Source organism: Meleagris gallopavo, chromosome 7 (assembly GCF_905368555.1).
Source record: "Meleagris gallopavo chromosome 7, MGAL_WU_HG_1.1, whole genome shotgun sequence".
NCBI classification, from domain to species: Eukaryota; Metazoa; Chordata; class Aves; order Galliformes; family Phasianidae; genus Meleagris; species Meleagris gallopavo.
The window spans coordinates 27,885,303-27,911,159 of record NC_139410.1 but is presented as its reverse complement, the minus strand read 5'-3'; the positions used below and the strand labels follow the sequence as shown (position 1 = coordinate 27,911,159).

Here is a 25,857-nt window from a genome sequence, read left to right as displayed (position 1 = left end):
TCAGAGATCCCACAGATCAGTGGCTCTTTTCTTTTCTGTTCATAGAATCATGGAATCTGGAAGAGACCTCTAAAATCACCCAGTCCAACTGCTGACCCATTGTAGCAGAAATGCTAAGTCACAGCTTGAAGCAGTGATTGAGCACCTGGTGGGAAGGCAGGGCCAACCCAGGGGAGCTCAGGTGCAAGCAATGCTCTGAGTGACCAGAAGGGGTTGAGCCAGGATCCATCCCTTTCCAGACCTCATTTAAGGGTTGGCAGCAGAGGTGAGGGTATTTTGCTGTAGATCCCTGCCTACTAAAGGCCTTCCAAAGGTAAGCTGATTTTCTCTTCCTTTGTTTTTGCAGCTGCTGCATTTCAGTTTGTCCCCACTGGCTGCAGCCTAAGACTGCTAACCTACTATTATTGCTGTGCTTTCCATCACATTATAGCGTTTCACCCACTCCCACCATGCGCACTGACCACGTCCCTCAGTGCCACATCTTCATGGTTCTTGAACACCTGCTGGGTCAGTGACTCCACCACTTCCCTGGGCAGCCTGTGCCACTGCATCACCATTCTTTCTGAGAAGCAAGTTTTCCTAATAACCAACTTTGAGATTCCCTAGTACAACTCAAGACCATTACCACTCATCTATTAGTGCTGCTCATCACAGAGATCCCTAGTAGGGGAGAGTGTTTTTACGTTGTCCATGCAGAAGGTTGGTGAGCTGCCACCACCTACTATGTGGTGCTAGGGATGGGGCTACCCACTTCTGGCTCCTGCCCTCATGGATCTGCTCTTCCCAAAGCTCTGAGGACTGCCAACACCAGCTGATATCAGTGAGGTTTTATGGAGACGCAGTTCTGCAGATTGATCAGGCCTGTTCAGCCCAAGCTCCACCCAACCTTGTGCCATCACTGCTGGGCCAGGCTCTAGGATAGCAAATAATTGCATCAGAACTGCTTAATTACACTTGATTAGATCTCTGGATACGTATTTCTTCATTTATTCCAGAAGAAGGCACTTACGTTTAAAACAAGCAGCTGCTTTGGCTTGAGTTGCAAATATTCAATTCTCAGACAGGGTATGTAGAGGTTGTTTCACTCTCCTTGGTCATATTGCAGCTTTTCTGGGCCAGTGAGAAAATAAGGCTAATGCTTGTCTCTTTTTGGAAACATCTGTCTTACAAGATGACCTGGGACTGAGTAAAAGCCTCAGAACTTGAAGGGTTTGCTTGACTTCAGAAAGTCAGTGAGAAGCAGGAGCTTTTACCTCTAAGTGGGCTCTCACTTCTCACTCACACCGATCTAGTTTCTGCTGTTCTTTGCACTCATTTTGGCTGAGTTTTAGAGGACAAAGTTGACACAAATCCTTGCTGTTTCCAAGCTTAAAATTAATTCCTGGAAACCAGTTCACCCATTTATATTTGATTTTTTTTTTTTTTTTTTCCCCCCCCCCCCTGCTTTTGAGGATGCTCAGCTCTCCCATTGCTGCAGGTGACATGTTTTGGCAGAGCAGTTGGGGAATGCCTCTTGTCAGCACTTGGCAGAGCTGTGTCTGTTTTGATGATGTCTTATATGTGACCAGGAGCAGGGATAAAGTGACAGATGGAATTTCATTCAGTCATCTTTGCCCTCAAGGAACGCCTGGTAAGGACTGCCTCAAAGGGGTAAAGATACAGAAACAAATAGCAGACCTGAATGCATTGCTAGCTGAATTCTTTTATCTTTTTGAGGCTCAAACAAGGGCAATTTTCATGGCCACTCTTGGACTTTGCTAAAATAGCTTTTTCTACCTTTAAAAACAAACAAACAAACAAACAAACAAAACGTGGATAAAAAAAACCAAACTGGACCACTGTTATTTTAAAGATCTCCATTGTTAGAAGAGACAAAGGAAGAAAACTCCATCACTGGAAAGTACCCATGCAATGCATATGCAGTCACAGCTGAAGCAAAAGCTCGACCATGGTTTGTATTCACTGTCTGTCATTGTCCACCCCAACTGAAGGACTTGGAACCCTGATAAATTCTAAGTGTGAATTGGCTTGCGTATCAAACCCATGGGCTTTATCAAGGAATGGTTTGTAACTACCATCTTGCAAAGCTGAATGTCCTTCTAACTTCAACAGCAGAAGAAAGGCAAAACATCTGAAACCCACCAGCCTGGCCTAGGATTGGAAGGGAGCCACACAGAAAACGAGGAGCTATATTTAAGGTACAAATAGCAACTTAAAAATATCAGTGTGGACAGAAACATAAATGACTATGGTCAGAAACCCAAAGAAGAGAATAATGATTTAGCCCGTTTTGCCTTGCAAAATAACTCTGGTGCTACAGAGGATATAGACAAACAGATGTGCTTCAAGAAGTGCTGGTCTACAGCCAAGTCCCGCTGTGGGATATATACACAAGGCTCCCAGCACAGTCCATGAGGTTTAACCACATGTATCTGAGCATGGAGGTGTCCCTTAAGAGTGCAGTGTTAAAGCATGCTTGATCTTTGGGAAGTTGCCTTCCTGTCCTGTGGTGGACTCGCCTTGGTCACCTGCATCTCTTGAGTTACGCCGCTTCCTCCGTTACTCGCTGAGGTGCTGAGCTGCTGACGCAGGTGTTTGCTTAAGTGCCACTGCCTCCATTTTCTCTGAACTTCCAGCTGAACCTAGGTAGAAAGATCACAAAATGCTTGGTTTGGCTGGTTTATCTTGGAGCCCTGCGCCGAGGAGAGCAGTATAACAGGAAAGGGAGAGATTGTCACCTTTGCCAAGGTCTGGATTTATTTATTTAAGCTGCATTTAAGGGACGAGGGCAGGGCCTGTGTCTTGTCACTTCTGGAGATAATGCTGCTGTAGCTACGTGATTTTCTGTCAACCTGTTTTTTCTGTTTAATTATTGGTGAAGCTGTTTACTGAGACTAGCTGGCCTTAGTTAAGTGTCTGGTTTGGATCTGTCAAGGATTCTTGTATTTACAAAACAGGACGTTTTGACACTAAGGGTAAAAAAAATAAGTGCAGATTTTCTTTTCTGAACCACTTTTTCTGAAACTCTGTTAAAGCACCATTCAAAGCATTTCGAAGCCCTCGTTCCTTTCTAAGAGACTTTTCCTTCTGACCTTCTAGGCACTAACAGTTTGGTTTTTCAGTTCCTCTCCAATAACCTTGGGATCTCCCAGGTTTGGATGACACTTCTCCCTGCCTCTACCAGCACCAGGAGCTGGGAATTATGCAACTACAAAGGCAACAGTCATCTTTCAAAGTCTTTGCCTTGTGAGAGTCCTAATAAATCTAGACCTGATACAGCTTTTTCTAAATTCCCTCCCCAAGGATCAAGCAGAGAAAACACATGGCATGGCAGATGATGACATCATACATGAGGACTGGGCTCTGATTTTCAGTGTGACAGTGTGTGGAGTAGTACTCCCATCCTCCACTACCAGATGGTAATAATGCCATCTGATTTAGGAAAGGGCTGCAGTAGTTGAGCAGTGAAGTTTGCATCTGGCATATGATGACCTAGGTTTGCCTGGGAGGCATTTCAGGGATGATGTTAAGTATCTGGGAAGAAAATCCTCAAATAAAATGTGTAACTCATGGGGGAACATATCCTTCTAATTCATGAGAGATACTTGAGCAACAGGAAAGAATGTTATCTATACAAAACTCACCTCACCGTTAAGAAAACAATAAAGTACAGCCACGACAAAACCCTGAAAGATAAAAAGAACTGTGGTCACAGAATTAGAACTGCAGTTTCCGCTTTTAAATTTGAAGGAGATCTCTGAAAGGAAATCAGGCAGCTTGTTATTACCACTAGGGCTCTGTTCTGTGCAGAGCTACATGTTATTCCTCTTATTGCTTTAAAAAGAGTAGCTTGTCAAATATTACCTGAAACGATCCAAGAGCCAACTCAAAAAACAGCTGGATTTCCATTGTGCCGCTACTTGCGTCTTCAGGGAAGAAAGCAAAGATGATGTAGTGAACCCCAAAGAGTGGGATGAGGAGAAGTGTTGACTTGGCAAGTCTCCTGAGAGCAGAAACAAAGGGGAAAGCTGGTGTAGAAGGGGCAGAAGGAACTAAGGAGGGCTGACATAGTGTAAAGTTGCAGTGTGCAGGACTTACTTGTACTGGTTGAAATCGCTGCTCCGTCCTTCAGGTGAGCTGAGCTTCCTCATCAAGATTCTTAAAATGTCAACAAAGAGAATGAAATTAACCTGGAGAAAAAAAAAAAATAGAAGAAGAAAATGAAAGATCTTATTAAAAAATTAAGCCAACAGTAATGTCCCATGACTGCAAGTGGAGCTGCCAGGCTTCAGCAGAGCCACTGGGAGTGTTGTAGTTGAGCAGGGAGAATGGAGTGGCTGGAGCTGATATGTAGGTTAGTAGCTGTCACTGTCTCCATCCTTGTCCCATGTCTCCCAGCCTTCCTGGCCTCTAGGGGCTTTCCTAGTGTTTGCTAGCTCTGGCCACGAAGGAAAGGCAGGGAAATACAGTGGGGGTGTTAGAATAAATGGGGTTCAGGCCTGAGGATTCTGTTGTGTTGGTGGTTGTTGTTGTTTCTCCCTAACTCAGAAGATCAGATCTCAGCCGTATCGGCTTTTTACTGATGAAAATCTGCTGGGAATGGGAGGATTCCCACTGTGAAGAATCGCCAGTGAGCTGCACAGCAACACACGTTAGTCAGGGAGCACAAAGGAGCTTATCAGTGTTGATTTTCTGCCCTTTGAACTGCTAAGGACCGTGTGCTGAGAGGAATAAAGAGATTAGATCTGAATTCTCAAGGACTGGCTGTTTGTTTGCCTATGTGGCTTATGGGCTTGAGAAAAGCCTCTGCTAGGTAAGCAGGCAGGAGCATGCAGACGGCTCCGCCCGAGGCAGATCAGGGTTTCGAGGGGATGGGGGTGAACTCTCAGAGGTGAACGAGGACTGGGGTTTCACCTTGCAATTATTAGGAAAAGCCAATGCCAGGGCTTCGTTGACCCTGAATCCCTGTGTGCTCCGCAGCTTTTGTGAGGGTGAAGGGACTGCTTAGTGGTAAATGAGCGCAGGGTTGAGCCCACCACCTCTGCTTGGGTTTCTGTGAGCGTGCAAGTGTTGCAGTTCGTGTTTTGAAAACATAATGGAGCCTGCTGGCAACATGGAAACCTCAGCAAACCCCTGGGTTCTGGCTCCGAGTGCCAGAAGGCTGCGAGACTAGCAGCTCTCACCTTCCTCTACTGCAGCTTTACATGAATCGTTGCAGACCCCCAGGGCACCATACTTGGGTGACCAACTATCTCCAAACAGCAGTTCCAGGGCCTTGGTACCCGAAGCTACAAATGTGAGCACAAGCAATTGCTCACACCATAGACGTAAAGTATTATTTGTGCCAAAGTGTTCTTTACATCAGCTCCGCCTTTCACCCAGCAGGTTCACACTGATTTTCAATGCCTATATCTCGTTTCAGTGAGTAATGCCTTAACAGTTTAATTGCAGTCTACTGACCTACAGTGTGTGAAACCTGTGAGCTGCTTTCATTGCTGAAAACAAAAGTTAATGATCGTGTCAGGCAAGTTGTTTTTGGCTTTGCTAAGAGGGGCAGCGACCAGGAGACACAAAGGCTATTGTACTGAAATGTATAGCATCTCGGTTTCTCCTCCAAAGCCTTCCTTGAAACAGTCCAAAACAAGCTTCCACAAGCCAGCCAAGTTCATATGAAATCAACAGGATGTGGAAACCTGATCTTCAGGCTCTTGCTTCTTGGGAGGATGTTCTAGCGTTCCCTTGCAACTTAGCTTCAGGGCATTGGTTACTGACTAATCCCTGCTGTGCAGAAGTTGCTTAAGCAGTAATTCATGTGTCACACCAGTTCAGGCACATGTCTAAGACTGGTTCACTAACACACTTCTAAAGTATGTTGAGTAGATGATGTCTAACTTGACAATATTTGAAAATACAGTTTGAATGTGCTTGTTCCAGAAAAGACTTACAAAAATAGACAGAACTACAGGGCCTCTAATGATCCACCAGGTATTGGCATTTGTGTTAATGTCCCAACACCTGCAAAAATAGAAGAGAAGGTGCATTCAGTTATCAAAACACTGGTCTGTTTTCAAAGGGATTTGGTCTGTGCTGCATTTCGGGTAGGTCCCTACTTCCTCTTCTACAATATGAATTTCCTGTTCCCACCTATCTGGTGCAATATTTTTGGGAAAGCAAAAAACTGTCCACCTGCACTGGACAAGAAGTATATCCTGCCCTTGAAGCAGGATGTTTTTCCTGCTTCAAAACTTTGCAAGGGAGAAAAGAACAAAGCTTCACTGATCAAGTGCAGGTGTTTCAAACTTCACAAGATGAATTCATACTTAAAAGTCATCTCCCACCCCTAGAAATGCTCAAATGAAATTTGAAGCTCCCTCTCAGCTTGCTTAGCCAGACTTTTCTTCTCCCCCTGTGCAGTTATGCACCGCAATTAAGTGGCGATTGATTTGCTTGGCTGCCAGTGGTGTGGAATGAGCAGGAAATCCCCACAGCAATCTGCCCAACTTAGCTCTTTCCAAGCAGCTTACCCAACATTTTCACTGAGCTGTCTTGCGGTCGCCCATGCAGCAACAAAGACAGTTGGGGCACCTGCAATTGAAAATGCCAGTTACTGCCCCACAAATCCACCCCAAAGGCACAATGGACTGACAATTATTCTTACTAAAAGGAGAACCATTACCCCATCCAAGGGTGATGAACCACCAAAGGAACTTCCTTTCTGAGAAGAAGGAAATGACCAGGAGAGAGTGGAGGTACAGTCCCTCCACGAGGAGCCAGCTGTAGTTAGACATGATGCAGTACTGAAAGAAGACCATGGTAAGCTTACAGCCAGCCTGAGGAAACAGAGGGCAATTAACTTTTCCTGTCATTTGTATCTATTTTCAAGAGAGTTTAAAGCATTGAACATGTTTTCCAGGGCCCTGATCCCAAATATCTTCAAGATATTTTGTTGCCAATTAAAAGAAGAGGAAAAAAACATTTCCAAATTTATGTGGTTCTCTTCCAGATCCTGAGGCTGCAAACTTACATCTTATTAGCAGCTCTCAAACTGTACTACAAGTCAGCAATATTTAATGTGTTCTTCTGTTTTCCCTCTGAGCACCATTTACCAGGATCTATGATTCGTGCAAGAATCTCCACCCTGGTGGTTTATCTCGTGTTCATAGACTGTGGCAGTCATATTTTGGTGCCTCTCTGTCCATGTACTGAACACTGGGTGCCTTCTGTGGACACCAGTCACTGCTGTCCAGCAGATGAATGCAGACACCTACTTCTGAGCAACCTGGATGCCCTCTGCTCCAACACTTGGTGGGATCGTAGATACCTGCAAATGGGTATCTGTAGTCATGAGAAAGCACACCTGAGTTTCTGTGTGTTTGCTCCAGCTTGGGTTCCTTTATCATCCTCATACCTCCCTGAGTATGATAAGTGAAAAGCTAAGACAGAGATTTCCTTCCCTGCATGCTAGCTACAGATGAGATCCTGCTGGGAAGCTGAAGCATGGAGCAAGCTGGAAGGCAGAGGGTTACCGTGTATGCCTCACAGTAGTTTGTGTCTTCAGAGGAAAATAAAACATTATCTTTGATGAAATTTGATGAGGCTCGCAAAATGAACGATGTGAAGAGATGCATGTGGATGTAGTTCCTCGTACAGCGAAGTCTCCTGTAACGAAAACACAACTCCTATGAAGTAACATTCCTGTGAAATAACATTCCTAGACGAAGCATGTCAGTTTTTTAATGCTGAGCTGACAAATTAAAACACAGGTTTTTTGTCTCTGGAAAGAAGATTTGTGCATTTCCAAACAAGGATACCCTAAAGGACTCCTTGAAAAGCTGAAGTTACATCTGCTCCGCTCAGGTACTAAAAAAAGACAAATGTTGCCAGAAGAACTAGGATTTCATGCCAATATGCTTGGTCTAGCATACTGGTCACTGAATAAGGACTAAAGTGCAAATTCCAGGTTATAAAGATGCATTAAGATAAGCTGTCTATCAGGTCACTGCTGTAAACATGCAATGCTTTCCCAGAAGTCAACACAGCGGTGTTTAGAGCAAAGTTTTTAGTCTCCAGTGAGGGGAAGAACAGCAGGAGGAAAGGGACCCTGCCCCAGGGACTACTGACATCATGGCAAAATCTTAGCATGGAGGTGGTGCAAACCTCAGCCTGCAAACTATGTTCAGCTACATTTTGGAGAAGGCAGGAGAACATAATACAAAGCAAATCTCTCACATTTTTGGGGAAACAGAACTCAGCTCATTCCTATCACTGATTTATGTGCAGCTTTGCAGAAATACTTACAATGTTTAAGTTGCTGTGAAAGACACCAGAAGTATCTGTGTTTGCTAAGATGACCAGAGGTCCTGATCAAACCCAGCCAGTGATGCTTCTCCTCACCTTAAAGAGGCCAAGACCACCAAGGCTATTGTCAGTGTCACCAAGGAGGTGCAGTACCCAACGGTGTACATGGTCTTCAGGGTCATGAAATAGGAACGCTGCAGGGGAACAGATATTCTCATCTTCACCTTTTATCATCTGCTAGAAATCAGCCCACAGCAAAAGAAGGCTGTCCCTTGTTTTTTAACAAGTAGATTTTCTTTAAAATCAGCTGCTGAAGTTTTAATCTCAGCGAGCCTTTGAAGAAACATTTGTGCTGAAGAAAACCTATACGCAACCCTGCTTGAGGTAAATCACATTATTCAGTCTCTATTTATCAGATTGAGCACGTCCCTCCCCCAGGGCTCTAAAGAAGCAGTGCTAGATCACAGGCACTCAGACTCACTCTCGCCTCGTTTGTTGTGTCATTGACATTGTAGCCACAAGCAATATCTGGTCTTGGATATGGATCGGACCAACCCTCGCTGGTGCAGTTTCGATAGACAAAACCTGTATGTTAACAACAACAAAAAAGGCAAAACCAGGTGTAACCATTTTAAATTGTACCTTTGTTAGTCAGTCACAAACGTGTAGGGTTGCTCCAAGAGCAATGGAACACTTTCTCCCCAGGCAGTGCGCTCTGCATAGCTGGAGGTGAAATGCAGCTGAGCTGATGATGTTGATACTTGCCCAGTGTGTTTGTGTGGGTCATAATATTGTTTGCCAACTCAGGGATGACTGTGATGGATGTGTTTTTATTAACTGCAACGTAAATAATACTATTCAGTACATCTGGTGTTTCTTGGCCAGTGTTCCAAGATCAGCAAACATACGACTCGTTCAATCACGGATTCATACTCCATACAAATTGCTCAGATGTTCCCAACTCAGGTTTGTACCATGTTTTGTCACAGTCTGAAAAGAATGCAAAATGTTAGACCAGCTCAGCTTTTATCGATAAGATTTAAATGGAAAATAAAAGGCTTGCCCCCACAGTCAGGTCCAGGCATTATCTTACACTTACTGGAAATCAGAGGCTAGGCTAACTCAGTTAAGTTAGACTTCTGAAAGCAAAACGCTTAGGTTCATTGAATCCTTTGTGTCTTCCCAGTCCCTGGAGAAAAAGAGGCTTTTGCAGAATTCATCTCATTTTCAGACAGATGTATGTAGAGGGCAGTTTTCTCACCTATTTGGGTGTCCAACTCCCCAAGTCAAGTGAGACTTGAGCCACCAAGATGCACATGGTTAAGCAGGACAGGTTTGAACGTGCTCACATTCATGTCCTGCAATAATTGTGGAAGCAGGCAGTCCTGCCTTAAACATCTTGCAATCTCACTGGCAGAAAATGGCTCTACCATGTGGGTATGGGCTATAGGCTGAAGAGAAGCTTTCGCAAAGAAATAACACCACTGCCTGCTGTCCTAATCATATGCATCTGTCCAGTAGGAGACACACTTTAGTGTCCTGTTTCACTGCTATTTGGAATGAAAACCTGAAATCGGCAGCCGTTCTTAGTGGAAACCTTGACAGAAGACACTTTGAAAGTCTATTTTTGTGTACACAACTAGCCACAGGGACTCTGAGGCATCCAGTTTCTACAGAACATCCCTGCAGTGTTCAGAGAACAGAGGGAGATACACACACAATGGTATCTGACAGTGGTTTATGTTTTTCGGAGCCCTGCTGGGGCTGTCAGGACAGTCAGGGGCTCTTGCTGCCTCTGAACTAATCCTGGTGACCTGAGAACGTGCCCTCACTTGCTTTGCACCCACCTCTGTACAACTGCAAAGCACTACAAACATGCTGAGATCGCCATGTGGAAAGAGCTCAGGGTGTGTCAGTACCACACGATTACTGTGATGCTTTTATGAACATCTTGTTCCAGCTTAGCATCACTGGAAGGGCCAGGATTGTTTTCAAACAGGTTTTCTGTATTCTGCTGCAGTTCAGCAACAACAAAAGGAAGAGAAAGAGCTCTCCCAAACATCTCTCCCCACTGTTCTGTCTAACGTGGGGCCACAAAGATGATCAAGGGACAGGAGAACTTATTATATGAGAAAGCTTGGACTGCTCAGCCTGGAGAAGTTCTGTTTTGAACGCTGTCACTTTGATTAGTGCTTATCAGAAGTGGCTCAGCTCTCAGCTTCTCAGTCAGGAGAGCAACTAAAGTTTGAAGCTGTTAGCCTATCTGTCTCCAAGATAATGCAATGCTCATTTGACATGTAGCTATGACCTTTGGATGTCCAAATTCCTGTTTTCCTCCCAAGCAGATTCTGGCTGCTCGGGCAGAGGCAGGGAGCGGATCCCTCTAGTGGCTGCACCAGCGCGGATTGCACTGTACACATTTAAGGCTCAGTATTGCTGTGCTGAAGATTTGTGAGCACGTGCCCGACAGATGATTTTCTCAGCAATCTGTGACTTTGTATCGTGTTTCCCCTGTCCTTATGCAAGATTACAGGATTCAGTGGGCAGCTGCTGTCTGTATGTACAGAAAGCAGCGTGGTATTTCTTCTGATGCAACAGTTTGTGCCTGATTTTATTTAGAGTGCTAAATGCTTATCCTCCTAGTTATCTAATCCTTATTAGACAATCTGATATGTTGTCTCCTGTTTCTCCTTCCACAAAATCAATGCCTGCTTTTCTGTAAGCACTGGACCTCATTAATTCACATTCTATAACTAAAGAAAGCAAGCTCTCCTGATTTGAATCATTAACTCACAGAGAGAAATGGAAGCACATTTCTCAGACATTGTTCAAAAGTAGAAATGAGCAGAAAGCAGGTAGAAACTACTACTTAGTGGCTCATGATTACTGTAATGTACTGAGAATAAATGTCACTTGATTTCCACCTGATAAATACATTAAAAATAATAATAATAAAATAAGACAGTTCCTTGAGCCCATCCCTTTTTGAGCAAGGAGTTTGGTGAGCCATGGGGATGGTGAAACCTGAGTTCTGTGCACTTTTGCCACTTCTTCGTATGGAGACTGTCACAGCTAATGGGTGAACCCCAGAGCAGATTTCCTCTTGAGGAAGGCACAAAAGAGGTCCTTTCCCCCTACCTGGCTTGTTGTTTCTGCCAAAGCTTGCATGAGCTTAATGCTGTGTGAATTTTCGCTCTCTTGTCAAGCTTGGTTGAGACCAAAGAGCTACTTGAAAGGAAAGACAGCTGACTAAAGAAAGCTCCCTTCCCTTAAGAAATTAAGTGAAAAAGCTGCTTTACATGACAGCATTTATTTCCTCCACTTTTCTTTGTCAGGCTAAGAAAAACAAACTTGCAACATCTTCTCACCTTTAGCTTAGTGATGGAAATGGAGCTGCTAAATGGCCATCCAGCTTTAAAAGGACAGAATTTCCTTCAAGTTCAGATCTGAGGGCGACATCTCTCTAAATACCACATTGAACAAAAAACACTCAGTGTACTTTTAGTATTACCTTGTTTCCCGGTCAGCATCTGGAAGAATTTGGGGCAGTGAGCACTGACAGTATATCCCACAGCAGATGAAGGCCAGCAGCTCATGTTATCCCACATCCCAGCACATCTGCCTAGGGGCAACAACAAAACACTTTGGAACTTCTCCCAGCAATGAGACACCATACAATATTACACACCAATGAAACATCATGCGGCATCTCCCAAAAATGAAGCACCACACCACATCTCCCAGCAAAGTGCAGCATCACCCAAGGGCTGAAGCAGCTATGGTAGGGGTGAGACAGTGAGTCCTTTTTGGTGCTGTTGAGAACTGGATGGGACAGAGCAGGTCCTGCTGGCTTCAGACCAACCCCAGCATCCCATTCTGGTCAGCCAGACACAGAGCAAACTGGGCTGTGCTGAGCCTTACACCAGGCCCTCCTCTGCTCCCAGTCCTCCCAGTTTGGGAACTATTGAATGGTGCTGAAAAGATAAAGGAAAGCAGATGTGAAACATTTAGATCACATTTCAACTTTTCTAAAGCTCCCACTTTGAATCAGCCTGATGTTTTCTTTGCATAATCCTTGTGTAAACACAAAGAAGCACAACGTGACAAAGAGTTTAAACACCTTCAGAATGATACTGGGCAAAGCTGCTCTCTTTCCCTGCGTGGTACAGTGAGGACAGGCATGGGATCCCCAGAGCTTTGTTTTTCTTCTTTAGACTAAAGTCCTGCAGGATTATCTCCACCCAGAACTCAGACATGCAGATAATTAAAGGATGAAGAAATCTGCAGACTAAAAGCATTATTTCCTGTAATAAAACCATTATTTTATAATTCACCAAGGTAACAGACCCTCACTGAATAAAGACCAACAGAAGGAAATTCCTGTGCTCTCTCTTTAGAAACCATTACATGAGGACAGCTGTGCACCCTGTCCTTGTTTATTTTTGGGGAGTTTCTCTGCCAGGAGAAGGTGTGTTTGCAGAGTTACAGTGACATACCCGGGCTGAGTCACTCTGCCCATTTTCAGTTTAATGCTTTCTGCTACATGGGTAGCCCTGAACTCACACCACTGTGCCCTATTTCATCCCCTTTGCACAACAGAGTTTAAAGAGCTATTTTGATGGCCATTGGAAACGCACTCTCAGAGATTTAACACCATCCTGATCATTTAGCTTCTTACTGTGTGGATTTAGGGAGGGGACACATAGGGTAGTGGTCTCCTGTATTAAAATACCGAAGGGGATGCTTAAGATTTGGATTAAATCTCTTTTATATGCAATGAGACAGATCTGCATTTTGGAATATCTGCCAAACTGCTCTGAGTACTCCACTATCATCAGTGTGAGAGCTCACACCCATCAGTCTGCATGGATCACAAGGATGGATAACACAGAGAAAAATGCAAGCTAAAAAATATGCAATAGATCTTTCCTTCGAGTCCTGCCTGTGGGCCAGGCGACAGTGAAACTCTCATGTGTCTTAGCACCCTCAGCTAGAGAGGAAGGCTTTGAAACTAAGCAAAAGCCTCATGTCTTGCTCGAAACCCTGCACAGAGCACATCTCCTGGAGCACCGTCACCTCTCGTGCTGATGAGGATCTTGGCACCTCATGGTCTACAGAAGTCATCCAAGATCAGTTCAGTCTGCAAGGTTATGGATGACACAAACCCACCCCCAGCGGTGATGGCTGATCAGACACAATATCTGTTGCCTCCATCCTGATCCTGAGTGCTATGTGGGCTGCTGACCCAGCTGCTGCCAGAGCTAATTCTCCAGTCATAGGCAAGCTTAAATAACTGCTTGTGTGCCTCCTATTGGAGGAACGTGGGGGTACTGAGGTACCCACCTGACCCGAGAACAGCTTTTACCTTGCACATTCACCCACCTTCACCTGAGCTTAGGAGGAAATCATTTTCAGGCGTTCTGTTCCTTGCCTCCAGGGACAAAATCTCAGCACAGTTTTCTTCCTCCTTTTTCAAGACACTCAGGAGGTCGCAGACAGGAGGGACAGCCCTGATCTGAAAATATAGAAGCAGCAGAATTACTTTTCCTCTTAAAACTTACTTAGCAAGACTTGCTTTCCTTATGCTCCTACTCTCCATCTGATGCAGTCAATTGGTTGTGGGCAGTATTGCCTTGAAATAAGTCAATTTTCTTAATTAAGTCTGCTCTTTTCTGAAGCAGTAGGCAAGTACAGACTCAGTTCCTGCTTTCTCCCATTTGTTGACATTGTTATTGAGAGAAATGGGTCTGTTGCTCTGCTAAACAAAGTGCCTGAGCAAGGTGATCTTCGTAAGGACTGCAGAAACATTCAGGGAACTGCTGGACTTTCCTGGAGTACTTAATCAGCCACTTCTGGCAGTGTTAAAGCACAGACCTTCGCTGTTCATTTTCCTAGGTGACATTCACTTGCACAACCAGCCCAAATATGTCCACTGGCTGCAGCCCACCCAAGCCTGTTCCCTTGCTACCGATCATGGAGCTGTAGGAGCCAAGCCAACAGCAGCACCTCACTGAGATTTCTTGCAAGAGAACTGATTGTAAATCATCCTGAGCTCATTCTTTCACAGCCCTCCTTCCCACCCTCCTTACTCACAAGAAAGGGTTAAAATGTAAGTCTTAACTCAGTTCTGATGTAGTCACTGAATGTGCAGTTTATGTTACATGCAGCTGAGCCAAAATTAACGTACAAAACAGCTATCTGCCATTAAAATGGCATGTATTGAAAATCACTGTAAGGTGATTGTAGGACAAGATCCCAGTCTTTTCACCTTGCAGTATGCTTAATGATAACAAATCCTCCCACACAACAACATGATAGCCTGACTCCCATTTGTAACAGACCTGCTTGGTCCCCAGTGAGCAGGAAAATCTACTTGCACCACTTTTGCCTGTTTCCACCATTTTAAACAATGAAAATATTGGCTACACCCACGTTCCCAATATGACAAATTGCATAGCTCCTCGTGAGCTATGAAATAAATAAAACCAAAATAAATCACTTTTTTGCATAGTGAAATGAATTCTCTTGAATTGCTTGTGCAAAGAATTCAGGTTAAATAAACTGTTCTCTGGTACCAGGATTTAAAAGCATTAAATCCCTTTGATCCTGGAAAAAAACGAGAGACGTCCAAATGGAGTAACACGTCCAAGGAAATGTAATTGCAGTTAGCTGTTTCTGTTGTTGGCTGAAGGCTGAATTCGATCATTTCTAAACACTGACAGGTCATTTAAACATTATTTATCACTCTCTGTTGCTGAATATTTCATTACCAGTAGTAAAGCAATTAATGTTTTCATCACACACAAGAACAAATGCAACTGCTCAGACCTAAAGCTGACTCCTGTTACATTATTCCCAGAAGCTACGGTGGAAAAATGTTAAAAACCATAGTGCTGAAGTGTTGAACATGTAACGAGATCAACAGAACTGGCTTGGTCTGCATGCGGGTGGCTCATTGCAGTATAAGCACATGTAAAACAAACGTTAGCCATCACGTTAGCTACACTTCTCATTTCATTAAAGAAAATCTAACTTGTCAAAACAAATCAAATCATATAAAACCCATTCCAAGCAGAAATGGTTGTTCTAACTCGATGTCCAAAGTGCATTTCTTAACCTGTGAAGGAGTGGATCTAAATGCAATTTAATACAAAGAATATTTGCAGCCGCTGAATTTCCATACAGTTTAATTTGAAAATAAGTGGTCCAAGATTCACAAGTGGCTTAAGGGAGAACAAAGGATGCCGGGCTGTATGCCATAAATAAAATTTGTATTCTGAAGGACTGGAAAGAGAGCAAGCAGAAGGAGGTGCTCTCAGCAGCACCCTGAATAAAGACATCCACTTCCAGAGCTTTTTGGTGGTACCTAAAAATAAGAAACCCAAATGGCAAGAAAACCAGCACAGTCAATGTTTTAGTACAAAACACAATGAAAGCAATGCAGACTGCATTCCCAATGCAATTAAAACATCTAGGCAGGTTTTATCAGAGAGCGAGCCAGATCCCCTGCTGGGACAAAGAGCGATTTTGCCAATGCAGCAGTGATTCTTTATACGGACTGAGGGTTTGTCTCCTAACTTCTCACAATGGAGTTGGATAGATTTCGCCCTCAATTTTCTGTGCTTTTCAGAAAAGCACCTGAACAGCACTCAGAGATGACACCCCAGGTTCAGCTGTCTTTCTGATGGTGTTGGGTGCCTGGAGCACAGCAGCAATCTGCACATCAATTCCCAGAAAATGGGGAAAGCCAAAAGGAAAAACCAACGTGTGGAGCAAATATCACTTCATATTCCTTCAGCCCCTGTCAAGGGAGGCATTAGCAATGGTGGGCATTTCCCCTGAGGAGATTCCCCCCTGAGTTTACCAAAGCGGTGACACTATCCTCTTTATACAGCTGGGGAAACAGAGGCAGCCAGCATCTGTCTGTCTGAATGCTGTCAATTAGTGTGAGAAGCAGCAGAAGCAAGAATAAAAGAAAATAAATCCCAGCTTACACACAGACCTTTAAAGGAAAGACACAACGACTTTGTGAGATAGAGGTGCACTTATTCATTCAACATTATTCCATGCAATCAGGAATAAATAGCTCCAAGCACCTACCAGAATGGCTGAAATCCCGAAGATGATCACCAAGATGGTCCACATGTTCAGCCACAGCCTGCTTCCCGCATCCCTCATGCACCAGAGATCACCGGGCTGTCTGTGCTCTCCAGCCTGCCTCTCAGCTCCCCTCACTTTGTCCCTTTCCCTCCTCGCTTTTTCCTTTCCCAGCTTTGACCATCCTGAGCCAATGCTTCTCTTCAGCTGCAGAGCCCCAGCCAGCATCAGCAGTGACAGGACCCCCCCATCCACCCTCCAAGCTCTCCTCCTCCTCCGCAGTAGCCTCCTGTCCCAAGAATAACAGCACCTCTGTGGGGCATGTTCCTGCTATCGTCTGCCTGCCTTCCTGGCTTTTCCTCACTGCTATTGATGGGTGTCGGTGGGGAACGATCATTCCTCATGCTCCCATGATAAGGGACCAAGCAGGACTCCAGTGTAAGATGTCAGCCCCACGATGGCGAGGGTAATTTATCAAGGGGAAATAGTCATTAGTGTAGAACGCAGCCAGGGGAGGACCCAGCCCTGGAATAAGTGCCCTGCTGGGAAACCGGGTTTGAGGAATGCAATCCAGGCTGGCTGTGCTGCTCTGGCTGCCGGCAGCTCTGCACATGCCTCCCACAGCGAGCATGCAGCCCTCAGCAGTGGGGGTTGAGGAATGGCAGAGGTTGCTGTGGGGGAGCTGGGGGGCTGGAGGTGAGCTATGGCTTGGGGCCAGGCATGAGAGAAAGGGCAGGAGGACCTGGTTCTTCCACATCTTCCGAACAGGACTCTAAATGCTCCGCTCCATCCTCTTATATAAGATCCAGAGAATCAGCCTGTCTGCATTTGGTCCTGATGCTACGGAATGCAAGGTGCCGCTGCGTCTGTATCCTTGTGGTACTTTGTGGTGGGATGTAGATTTCAGCCTCCCTATAAGCGTACCTGAGCAGCCCCCTTCCCTGTCAACTGGCCACATTTTATTTTCACAGGTTTTGTTTCCTTGGCAAAACTATTGCAAAATTCTGCTTACCTTGGCTTTGAGCTGAACCTTGGCTTGACAAGTCTCCTTCTAGCACAGTAATGAGCATGGCCTCAAGAAGAGCCAAACTTTGTTCTGTGCAGCAGTGCTCATTTTCAGACAGCTGCAAACCTTAGCTATGTCTCAAAACAACTTTTGCTACCTTTTCTGATTTGCCATCTCCCATCACCTAGGCACAGGTGATGAAGTGCTCCCCGATTGCAGGGAGTGCTCTCGATCTACCTGCCAAGACACTGACTGTAACCACGATATACTTTGCTTGTTACTGTGCACTGAAAATCCAGTCACTGTGTTGAGCAAGCTATCCCCTAAGCAGCATAATGGAGGAATAAGGGTTTCCTAAAGAGTATGGTGCCCTTCCCGTGTCTGCTCTGACCACAGTAACTTCAGTTCATGCCTACCTGTGCTCCCTAAGGCAGCCAAATTGCAGTGCTCCCTGTTTCTCCTACACACTACCTCATCTTTCTCAGTGTCCTCAGGTTAGGAGCTGGGCAAGAAGCACCAAGCTATAGCTGTCCTGCCCAGCAGCTGCCCAGTGGGCATCACAACAAAAAGTTACCACATGTTCAGCATTTCCCTTGCAAAGGGCCAATATTTCTGCATTCCTTCCCTCTGTCCACACAAAACTTGTAGGAACTTTTGCCTAAGAACTCTGCTTGCTCACAGAATTTGGTTGAAACTGGTTGAAGGGTTAAACAAGTTGTTAAAAGGGGTCTGAGATGCAGCCAAGCGATGTGGTTGCAGCAGTCTGCAGAAATCACATAGGCAGTGCTGCGTCACCTCAGTGGGAGCAAAGTCATTCTGCCTCTTCCCTTGGCTCAGAGAGTATTTTATTATTCTGTTCACATTGTCACAGCCTGTCCTGAAAGCCACTGCTCGTGCGTTTGTGGCACCAAGGAAGCTTTGCTTCCGGAAGCACTTCTGGGTGGGGGGTATTTGCTGACACAGGCAGGGGTTGCCCAGGGGTTTTGGGGAGCTGATGTTGGATTTAAACACTGGTGGGTGAATGAACACCCTAGCACTGTGTGACCCTGGCATTGTGTGCAGGCTGAGGACTCGACAGGAGATGGATGCAAGATAAGACCTGGGAAACCGTCACCTGTGCAAACCTGTGCATCTGATATTCATAACAGAGATATGAAACTGAGGTGAGAATCACCTGTTTAAATCTCAGTTCCCAATCCTTATTTATCTCAACCATCCCAAGGAAGCCCGCAGCTCTGCTGGCCAACAACCCTAGTTTCTGCCACCTTTTGCATTTATGTGCTGCCTCTGCGGTAACCTTGCAGAGCGTTTTCCAGCCCCGTGTTGTACTCAGCCCCTCTGACACGGAGGCGGATGTGGATTCAGGTTTACACTCCATTAGGACCGTGCAAACAAGAGACGCGCACACGAACGGCGTTTCCGTGGGAAGAGAACTATGTCAGCACACTGTTTGCTCCGCTATATTCCCACGGCCTTTTGCTTGGAAGCCCGACGTGGTTGAGCCCTGCAACGGGCCGTTCCAATTTTGGCACCAAAGGGTGCAAAAAAAAGCGGGTTTTGCATAAACGTCTCCCCCCGCCCCGCCGCAATCTCCTCAGCGCGGCGCCCCGACGGAGGCGGGCGCCCCCCTGCCGGGCGGAAGTGGTGCAGCCCGCGTGGATACCCGTTACCCGGCAACCGGCGCGGGCTGCGCGGCGCGGAGGTGAGTGGGGCTGCGTCAGGGTGGATGTACTCGTGTGCCTGGTTCGTCTCGCAGGTTTTCCATCGCATGTGGAAAGTGTGTGCTCAGGGTCGCGGAGTGGGAAATAATATTGAGGCTAGGGTAGCGATAGCATGTGTTGTTAAGCCTCTGTTTTATTTGTTGATTAATACTACGTGAGATTGTAAACCAGAACGATGTTATGAGCTTGGGAAACCACTCAATTTTTGTCTGCAAGACCTAAAGCAATCTAGAAAAACAGACAAATGCCAGGCTTGAGCCCACAGAATACAGTGTGGGACCTCATCAACCCTCACAAGTGCTGACCCAGGTGTGCAGAGCATTGCTTTGCCTCTGCCTTCCTTCTCTCACACCTGTATTGATCTGTGTTAATTACATATTGGGGCACTTTAGGGCCATTCAAGCCTGTATGAGAGTGACAAAGTAAAATGAGAGTAATATTGCTCGTAGGCTTTGATTTTTGGTACTAACGATTCAGCTTTGGCAGCACTGGATCTTGAAGTACTGCTGTAGTGTAGATAATATAACCAGCACAGTTGTTCAAGCAGCTAATCGAGCCTCTATTCCTGAATAAGCTCATACACTCATTAAGGTTGGAAAAGACCCCTAAGATCACCCACCCATGCCCCCCGTGTCCACTGACTACGTCCCTCAGTGCCACATCTCCACGGTTCTTGAACGCCTCCAGGGATGGTGACTCCACCACTCCCTGGGCAGCTGTGCCACTGCATCACCACTCTTCAAGAGAAGAAAGTTGCCCCATGACATGAGCCTGACAGGAGGAGTGTCTGTTAGGTATAACACTGAGTGCGTTCAGGTGTGCACTGATACTAATGCGGCATCATCCTGAGCTGAGCTCTCAGCTTCCCATTCATGAAGAGCAGACATAAAATGAAGCATCTCAAGAGGTGAAAAATCCATAATGGCTGCTGTTGAACTCAGAAGTATCTTTTCAGGGAGGTGGTGGAGTCACCACTCTTGGTGGTGTTTAGGAACTGTGGAGATATGATATTGAGGGACATGGTTAGTGGGTGTGGTGGGGATGGGTCAGCAGTTGGACTTGTTTATCTTAGAGGTCTTTTCCAAACTGTATGAGTCTCTGATTCTCCTTCTCTCCCTGCAGCTGTTCATAGGAGAGCTAATGAGTGCATGCTATATTTGGGAAGATAACTTCTTGTGGATGGGTAATATCTAGTGTTTTTATTGTGCAATGTTTGCTTTTTTCATTACATGAGTTTATGTTCTGATAACTGTGCTTACTTAAAACAAGATTTATAATATTCTTGGCCTTTTGGTTTTATAGTTATCATCACTGAACAAATAACCCAACTGATGCTATCTAAACAAAAGATTCAAATGCCAATTTTCTTATCCCTCATATTAATATTTAAAAATTAAAAATGAATCTGTGAGTTAATAACCCAAACACTCAGGAGAGATTAGAAGAACATCCCTGTGCAAGTCGGTTTGGATAGTGGTATCATTAGAAGGAACCTTCTAATGTCCTACAGCCAGTATCCCTTGTAAGCCCTAGAACAGATGAAGTTCTGGAGCTTGCCATGGGAGCAAGGCTCCTGGAATCACCTCATCCTGCACACATGTCCTTAGCACGTGGTATCTCTGCAGCAGAACTTTTGGGGTGTGCTTTGGGAAGCTGGGATGAATCAAGTTTCTTTAAGTTCAGCTTACTAGCTCAAAAGTGTCCTGCCCTTTTTCCTGGTTTAGCCATGCTCTCTCCTGCAGTGGGATGGACTTTCTAGCTGTAAGCTTTCTTCAGAAGTAATTGCTGTCTGAAGCTATTATCCCTTGTACTGACTTCAGGAGTTTTGTAGACGTGATCGAGCGTTGTGTATCTGGCAACAAGACCCATGCACTGTGGCTGAGCGTGGCTTCTCTGGTGTTCAGTGACTATGTAACATCAGCAGTAACACAGTGCTTGGCTTCCTAAGGAACAAGCCCTTGCCTCTGTACCACTGTGGACCTAATGTGAATAATCTCAAAACGAATAGTGATGCAAGCCTGTTTGATTATTTGACACTTAGCTCTCTGAAATGATTGGAAGTTTACTGTATATTTATGTCCACCTTGGAAGATATTTGGCAATTAGCTATCTGATATTTATGCTTACCAGTTACAATTAAGAATGTTAGACAGTAAATCCATTGCTCATGTAAGGGGAAGGATTTTAACTGGTCTTGGGATTCGTTGTATTCTGTAATCTACTTCAGAAGGAAAATTTAAAAAAAAAAATTCTAAATGGTTTTAGGAGACTTTAGCTAACAGATGTTACCAGTGGGAAGACAGCTTTATCTTTAAGTTATTTTAATTTGACCCTAGGTGCTGATGAATTTTAGTACCATTCAGATTCCAATTGTGTCCTAACATGGACGTGGTTGAATCAGTCTCCACAGAAATCTTCAAGAAAATACCCAGTGTCCTGGACAGCTTGGTGGAGGAACCTAAAAAGAGACGTGCTATCCCCAATCACCTGCTAGAATCAAGTAAGTTTGTGTTCTCTGACTGTTCCCCAACCTTGGAGCAATTCTAGAAGTTACTTTGAGGGTATTAGATAATTTTTTTCAACTTGTAGGCCAAGCTCCTATTCTATGTTTCCCAAATCCCAAATGAGAGCCCAAATCATGCGAAATGGAGTCAGGAAAAAAAATAATAGCTGCACTTATCCTGGCTGACCCGAAGGTTTTGTGGAGAGTTATTGAAGAGACAGATGCCATGAGATAAACTGGTGAAAGGATCATGGATCTGAGGTAGTAAATGTCACCTTAACCCTCAATTTAAAGAGTCATACCTGCTTACCAAGACAAATAAGTTCTGTTTCCTTTTTCTCTCTGTAATACATTGAGTTCAACATAAATATACATGCTAAATGTGTCAGTCAATATGTGTGTGTTAGTTGGTTTCCTATTCTCCATGGTTTATTGTCTTTGTAGAGGTTTATTCAGAACATAAAAAGGGCGATGTTGTACAGGCAGAGCCTGCTGTATTACACTATGGAGGGTATGAAGTTGGAAAACATCACCAGCAGACACTGGTAAGTGTCAGGGCGGGGATCCTCTTGGGGCTCATAAAAGGATAACAGAAGCTGGGCTTATGGTCATGAGGCCATTTGCTCTACAAGTACTCTAAAAGGCAGCACTTAAAATCATTGGTTTTGTGGTAACAAAACAGACAAGTACCATGCTGTATGCACCACTCTCCTTTAGGGTCTCTATTTTATTTATTTTTTCCATGTGTCTGTGTGTTAGAGTGGTATGTGACTTGCAAGTCATGGACAAAGGATTCATGCTTTAGCTTTGGAAAGGACTGTTATCAACACGTACTTGGACAGACCATTGCTGAGTCTGTAACCGTGTTCTCTGGTGCACGGATGTTTAAAGCAACCCTAGCCTTCTTCTAGGAACAATATAATTTAAGAAACAAAAGTCAGGGCATAGATGTATTTATTTTTTTTTCTTTTTTGTGAACAGTTTGAGCATTTCCTCTTCATCTCTCTGCTTTCCCTTTGTCTGTCTCCTTTATTAATGTGCCTGTGGATGGTTTCATAAAACATACAGTTGGCTTTCTCAGTTGATCTCTTATATTGTAACATCATTTTGGTATTTTTTTGTTTTACAGAAACTGATAAATATTTCTGGCAATGTAATAAACCCTCACATTATACCACCTCAGACAAAGTATTTTCAGATCAAGTACAACAAAACAGTAAGTGTCAGAAAGCCTTAACATGGCTGTTTGCAGGCAGCACTGCTTGTTTGCAGCTTTTACATGTCTTCTATCTTATTTTGGGTCATTTTCTAGCATCGACTTGTTCCTGGCTTGTCATATGTGCTTACTGTTGATTTTTGTCCTGATGAGTGGCGTTATTATTATGACTGCATCCGAATTCACTGTCAGGTGAGGATTTATTATGAGACAGTATACCTAAAGTTCTAATGGAATGAAGGGACTATTCAAACTTGATGATTACAATAAAGGTACAATTAATCACTTAGAACTTCGTGGGTTTTTATTTCTAGTGAGGATTTTAGTATTTGGGTTTAAGCATCTATTTTTTTTTTTCTCTGTAAATATCCCAGAGCTGTGGATACAATATAGTCATTATTCTGTAATTTCTTTTTTGCCCAGACTTTATGCCACACTGGTGCAATGTCTTAGCAGAGAAGCACTGGAGGTGCTTTAGATAGTTACTGAAAGTGTGGTAAAACAGATGGATACTACAAACAAGCAGAATATCAAGATCCTAAGCAGACACAGAGATGATATTGAATGTACTCCATGCTCACTTACCTACCAGCTATTACAGAAACTTTTACTTGGCTTAACATTTATTCATTACAATTAATAAATATTCACCCCCTTTCTTTTGCAGGGAGAAGATACATTAGTCGTTCCTGTGCATGCTTACCCTACCGTGAATGTGTTGGAATTTCCATCATTTATAAATATGTCTGATGTATCAATTGGTCAGAGGTGTGTTAAGGACAGAAGTCCTTATAGATGTCCCCTTCTTGTAGGACATGCACCAAGCCCGAAAAATCTCATTTTCCTGTTTGTACATCTTAAGGTCTTATGAGCTTTAAGGAATTTAGCTACTATCTGGGCTGCAAAGCAGTTCCATATACGAACTGTTTCAGGCACTCATTCACAGGAAAGTGGATGCTGTACAAACTAAACATACACTTAGTTGATATGATGTTTAGCTGGTCTACACTGGTGCTGATTCACTTCATTCATTGTATGGTGAAGCAATATGACTGTTGTCTATAATCTGTACACTTCCAAGTGCTACGTCTTTTTAGCACTAGTAAACCCTAAAAAGATCTTCCTTGTCAAGAAGAATGGTTCTGGAAATTAAAATGTGAGCTGGTAATTGTAATTCAGAGATAACAAATAACCAAAGATCAGTCAATCATTAGATTTGCTTCTTCTATTTGAAAATATTTAACGTGATCTGATAGCATAGACTTCATCTTACTCTGTCTCTTTGGTAGATGTGACACTGACTGCTCTCATAAACAAATAGGTAGTAATTGTTAACAGAAACTGGAAATGGGAAAAGGAGAAAGGAGAATCTGTTGATTAGTGTCTCGTTGTGCTGTGTGTATGGGGCTGCTGAATCACGGCCTGAACCTTTGATTGATCACCTGAGGCGAGCAATGAGTCAGCCACGGGAACACAGGTGAAGGCAATTCACCTGTGCTGCAGGAAGGGGTGGAGCCTGGCTGCACCTCTCCTAGACCCATTTAAGAGCTGACTGCCAGTGGGGAAGGATCTCTCTGGAGATCTGCTCCATCAGGAGTTCATCTCCTGAGCCCAGGACAGGGTGAGTGATCTTCTCTCATTTCCTCCAATATAAATTATATTAGCCAAGCTCCTGGATATATATTTATCATCTGTATATCCATTGATTAAACACCATTGATTAAACAGCTGTGTTTAAAATTATATTGATTTGTACTAATGTAAAGCTCTCTGAGATACCTGTTACTGTGCAGAATTGCATGGTAACTGTTGAGTTACAGCCTGAACCACTGATTGAGCACCTGGGGAAGGGATCCGGTCAGCCCTGGGAGCACAGGTGAAGGCAGTTCAGCTGTGTGACTGGAAGGGTGGAGCCTGGCTCCATCTCTCTTAGACCTCATTTAAGGGCTGACTGCCTCTGTAGTCTTCGGTTGGAGATGCCTCCCTTGGGCAGCTTTCCCTGTGAGCCTAAATTTTCAGAGATGGGTGAGCGCTTCTCCTTTTTCTTTGTAACACCATTTCATTGTGCTTGTTCCTTTGTCATTATGTCTACTGTGTCACCGTTCCGCGTTCCATCTTTCTGATTGTTACAAGAATCCCTGGGACTGTGATCTACAGCCCATTGATATCAGTGGAAAAAATCTGTTTTACTTCCAGAAGTGTAGGAAAAGTCCTACACTCTACCACCCAGCTTTCTCTTTAGGCCCAGAACATCCATTAGGTAACAAAAGGAATGACTGCCATGTTCTTAAGGCACTTTGGTTACCGTAGAAGCTGTACTACATCTTAAAACAAATTGCTTTCCCAATCTGCCATTACATCTTCATGAACAGGTTATATTAAGACAGAGAAAAAAGACCTTGCTATTATTATTTATTTCCCTAGCCATTTCAAAAGGCACTTTACAAAAGAACACTGTGTATAACATGCATTCTTTGCTAATCAACAGGGTATGATTTCAGTCAGTTTACAAAAAACAGGAATAAGCCTGGGTAAATTGCACTTGGTTCCTAGGTTGATGGATGGCATTACAATGATATTTTTGTGTTTCTGTTTGATACTTAAAAACAGATACACATAAAAGCAAGGCGGCTTGATAAGATATGTGGTAATACCCCTCCAACAACCACAGTGGAACATAGAAGGCTTTAATGAAAATGAGGCCTTAGCATGATTGTTTCTGGGGTGGTCCAGTCATTCTGATGTACTGGAATACTCAGTCCTCTTGAAAATTGTGCAGGGTTTGTTATTTTTTTCATCTTCTTCCCCAAGCAGGGCTCTTGGATGAGACTGACTTCTGGTTCTGTACTTATTGTGGCTCCAGGTTTGTTTGTTTGTTCTGACTAGATATTGCAGCGTACAAGAATGTAAGGATACACAAAAATAACTTCATACAATTTACTTTTCAGAACTTTTATGCGATCAGATTCTGTGTCAGAGGAAGTAAGTCAAGATGAAAATAACTAGCAGGTATATC

At 44.1% G+C, this 25,857-nt stretch overlaps 2 protein-coding genes across 14 annotated transcripts in view; one reads left to right on the top strand and one right to left on the bottom strand.

The window, feature by feature from the left end:
- Window positions 1–1,841: 1,841 nt before the first annotated feature.
- On the bottom strand, window positions 1,842–17,465 carry SCTR (secretin receptor). The gene is made up of 13 exons (XM_085228731.1): window positions 17,408–17,465; window positions 13,681–13,854; window positions 11,810–11,920; window positions 8,780–8,883; window positions 8,395–8,492; window positions 7,527–7,659; window positions 6,677–6,830; window positions 6,525–6,585; window positions 5,946–6,015; window positions 4,099–4,190; window positions 3,865–4,003; window positions 3,645–3,686; window positions 1,842–2,642 (listed from the first exon to the last, which is right to left on the bottom strand). Exons 1-13 carry the CDS (start codon window positions 17,463–17,465, stop codon window positions 2,466–2,468), a joined length of 1,413 nt encoding a protein of 470 aa, XP_085084857.1. The 3' UTR covers window positions 1,842–2,465.
- A 1,535-nt stretch (window positions 17,466–19,000) lies between these two features.
- CFAP221 (cilia and flagella associated protein 221) overlaps window positions 19,001–25,857 on the top strand; it is a 35,023-nt gene continuing 28,166 nt past the window's right edge. For 5 of the 13 annotated variants that reach the window (XM_085228673.1, XM_085228672.1, XM_085228671.1 and 2 more), the window contains exons 1-7: window positions 19,104–19,178; window positions 20,245–20,305; window positions 21,524–21,622; window positions 22,070–22,170; window positions 22,755–22,841; window positions 22,938–23,033; window positions 23,509–23,609. In XM_085228673.1, coding sequence (XP_085084799.1) covers window positions 19,128–19,178; window positions 20,245–20,305; window positions 21,524–21,622; window positions 22,070–22,170; window positions 22,755–22,841; window positions 22,938–23,033; window positions 23,509–23,609 — 596 coding nt within the window. In that variant the 5' untranslated portion in view covers window positions 19,104–19,127. Of the gene's footprint in view, window positions 19,179–20,244; window positions 20,306–21,458; window positions 21,623–22,069; window positions 22,171–22,754; window positions 22,842–22,937; window positions 23,034–23,508; window positions 23,610–24,470; window positions 25,705–25,789; window positions 25,824–25,857 lie in introns of those variants that run through there. The other 8 variants (XM_085228679.1, XM_085228676.1, XM_085228675.1 and 5 more) reach the window with 7 other exon arrangements.

Excerpts from the sequence above, each read along its gene's own strand:
- SCTR (XM_085228731.1), bottom strand. The coding sequence starts at position 17,465 with ATGCTCATTACTGTGCTAGAAGGAGACTTGTCAAGCCAAGGTTCAGCT. Across the intron at positions 13,855-17,407 it reads AGGTTCAGCTCAAAGCCAAG|TTTTAAGAGGAAAAGTAATT; the intron begins GTAAGCAGAATT and ends TTGCTAAGTAAG. Across the intron at positions 6,586-6,676 it reads GTTCATCACCCTTGGATGGG|GTGCCCCAACTGTCTTTGTT; the intron begins GTAATGGTTCTC and ends TTTCAATTGCAG.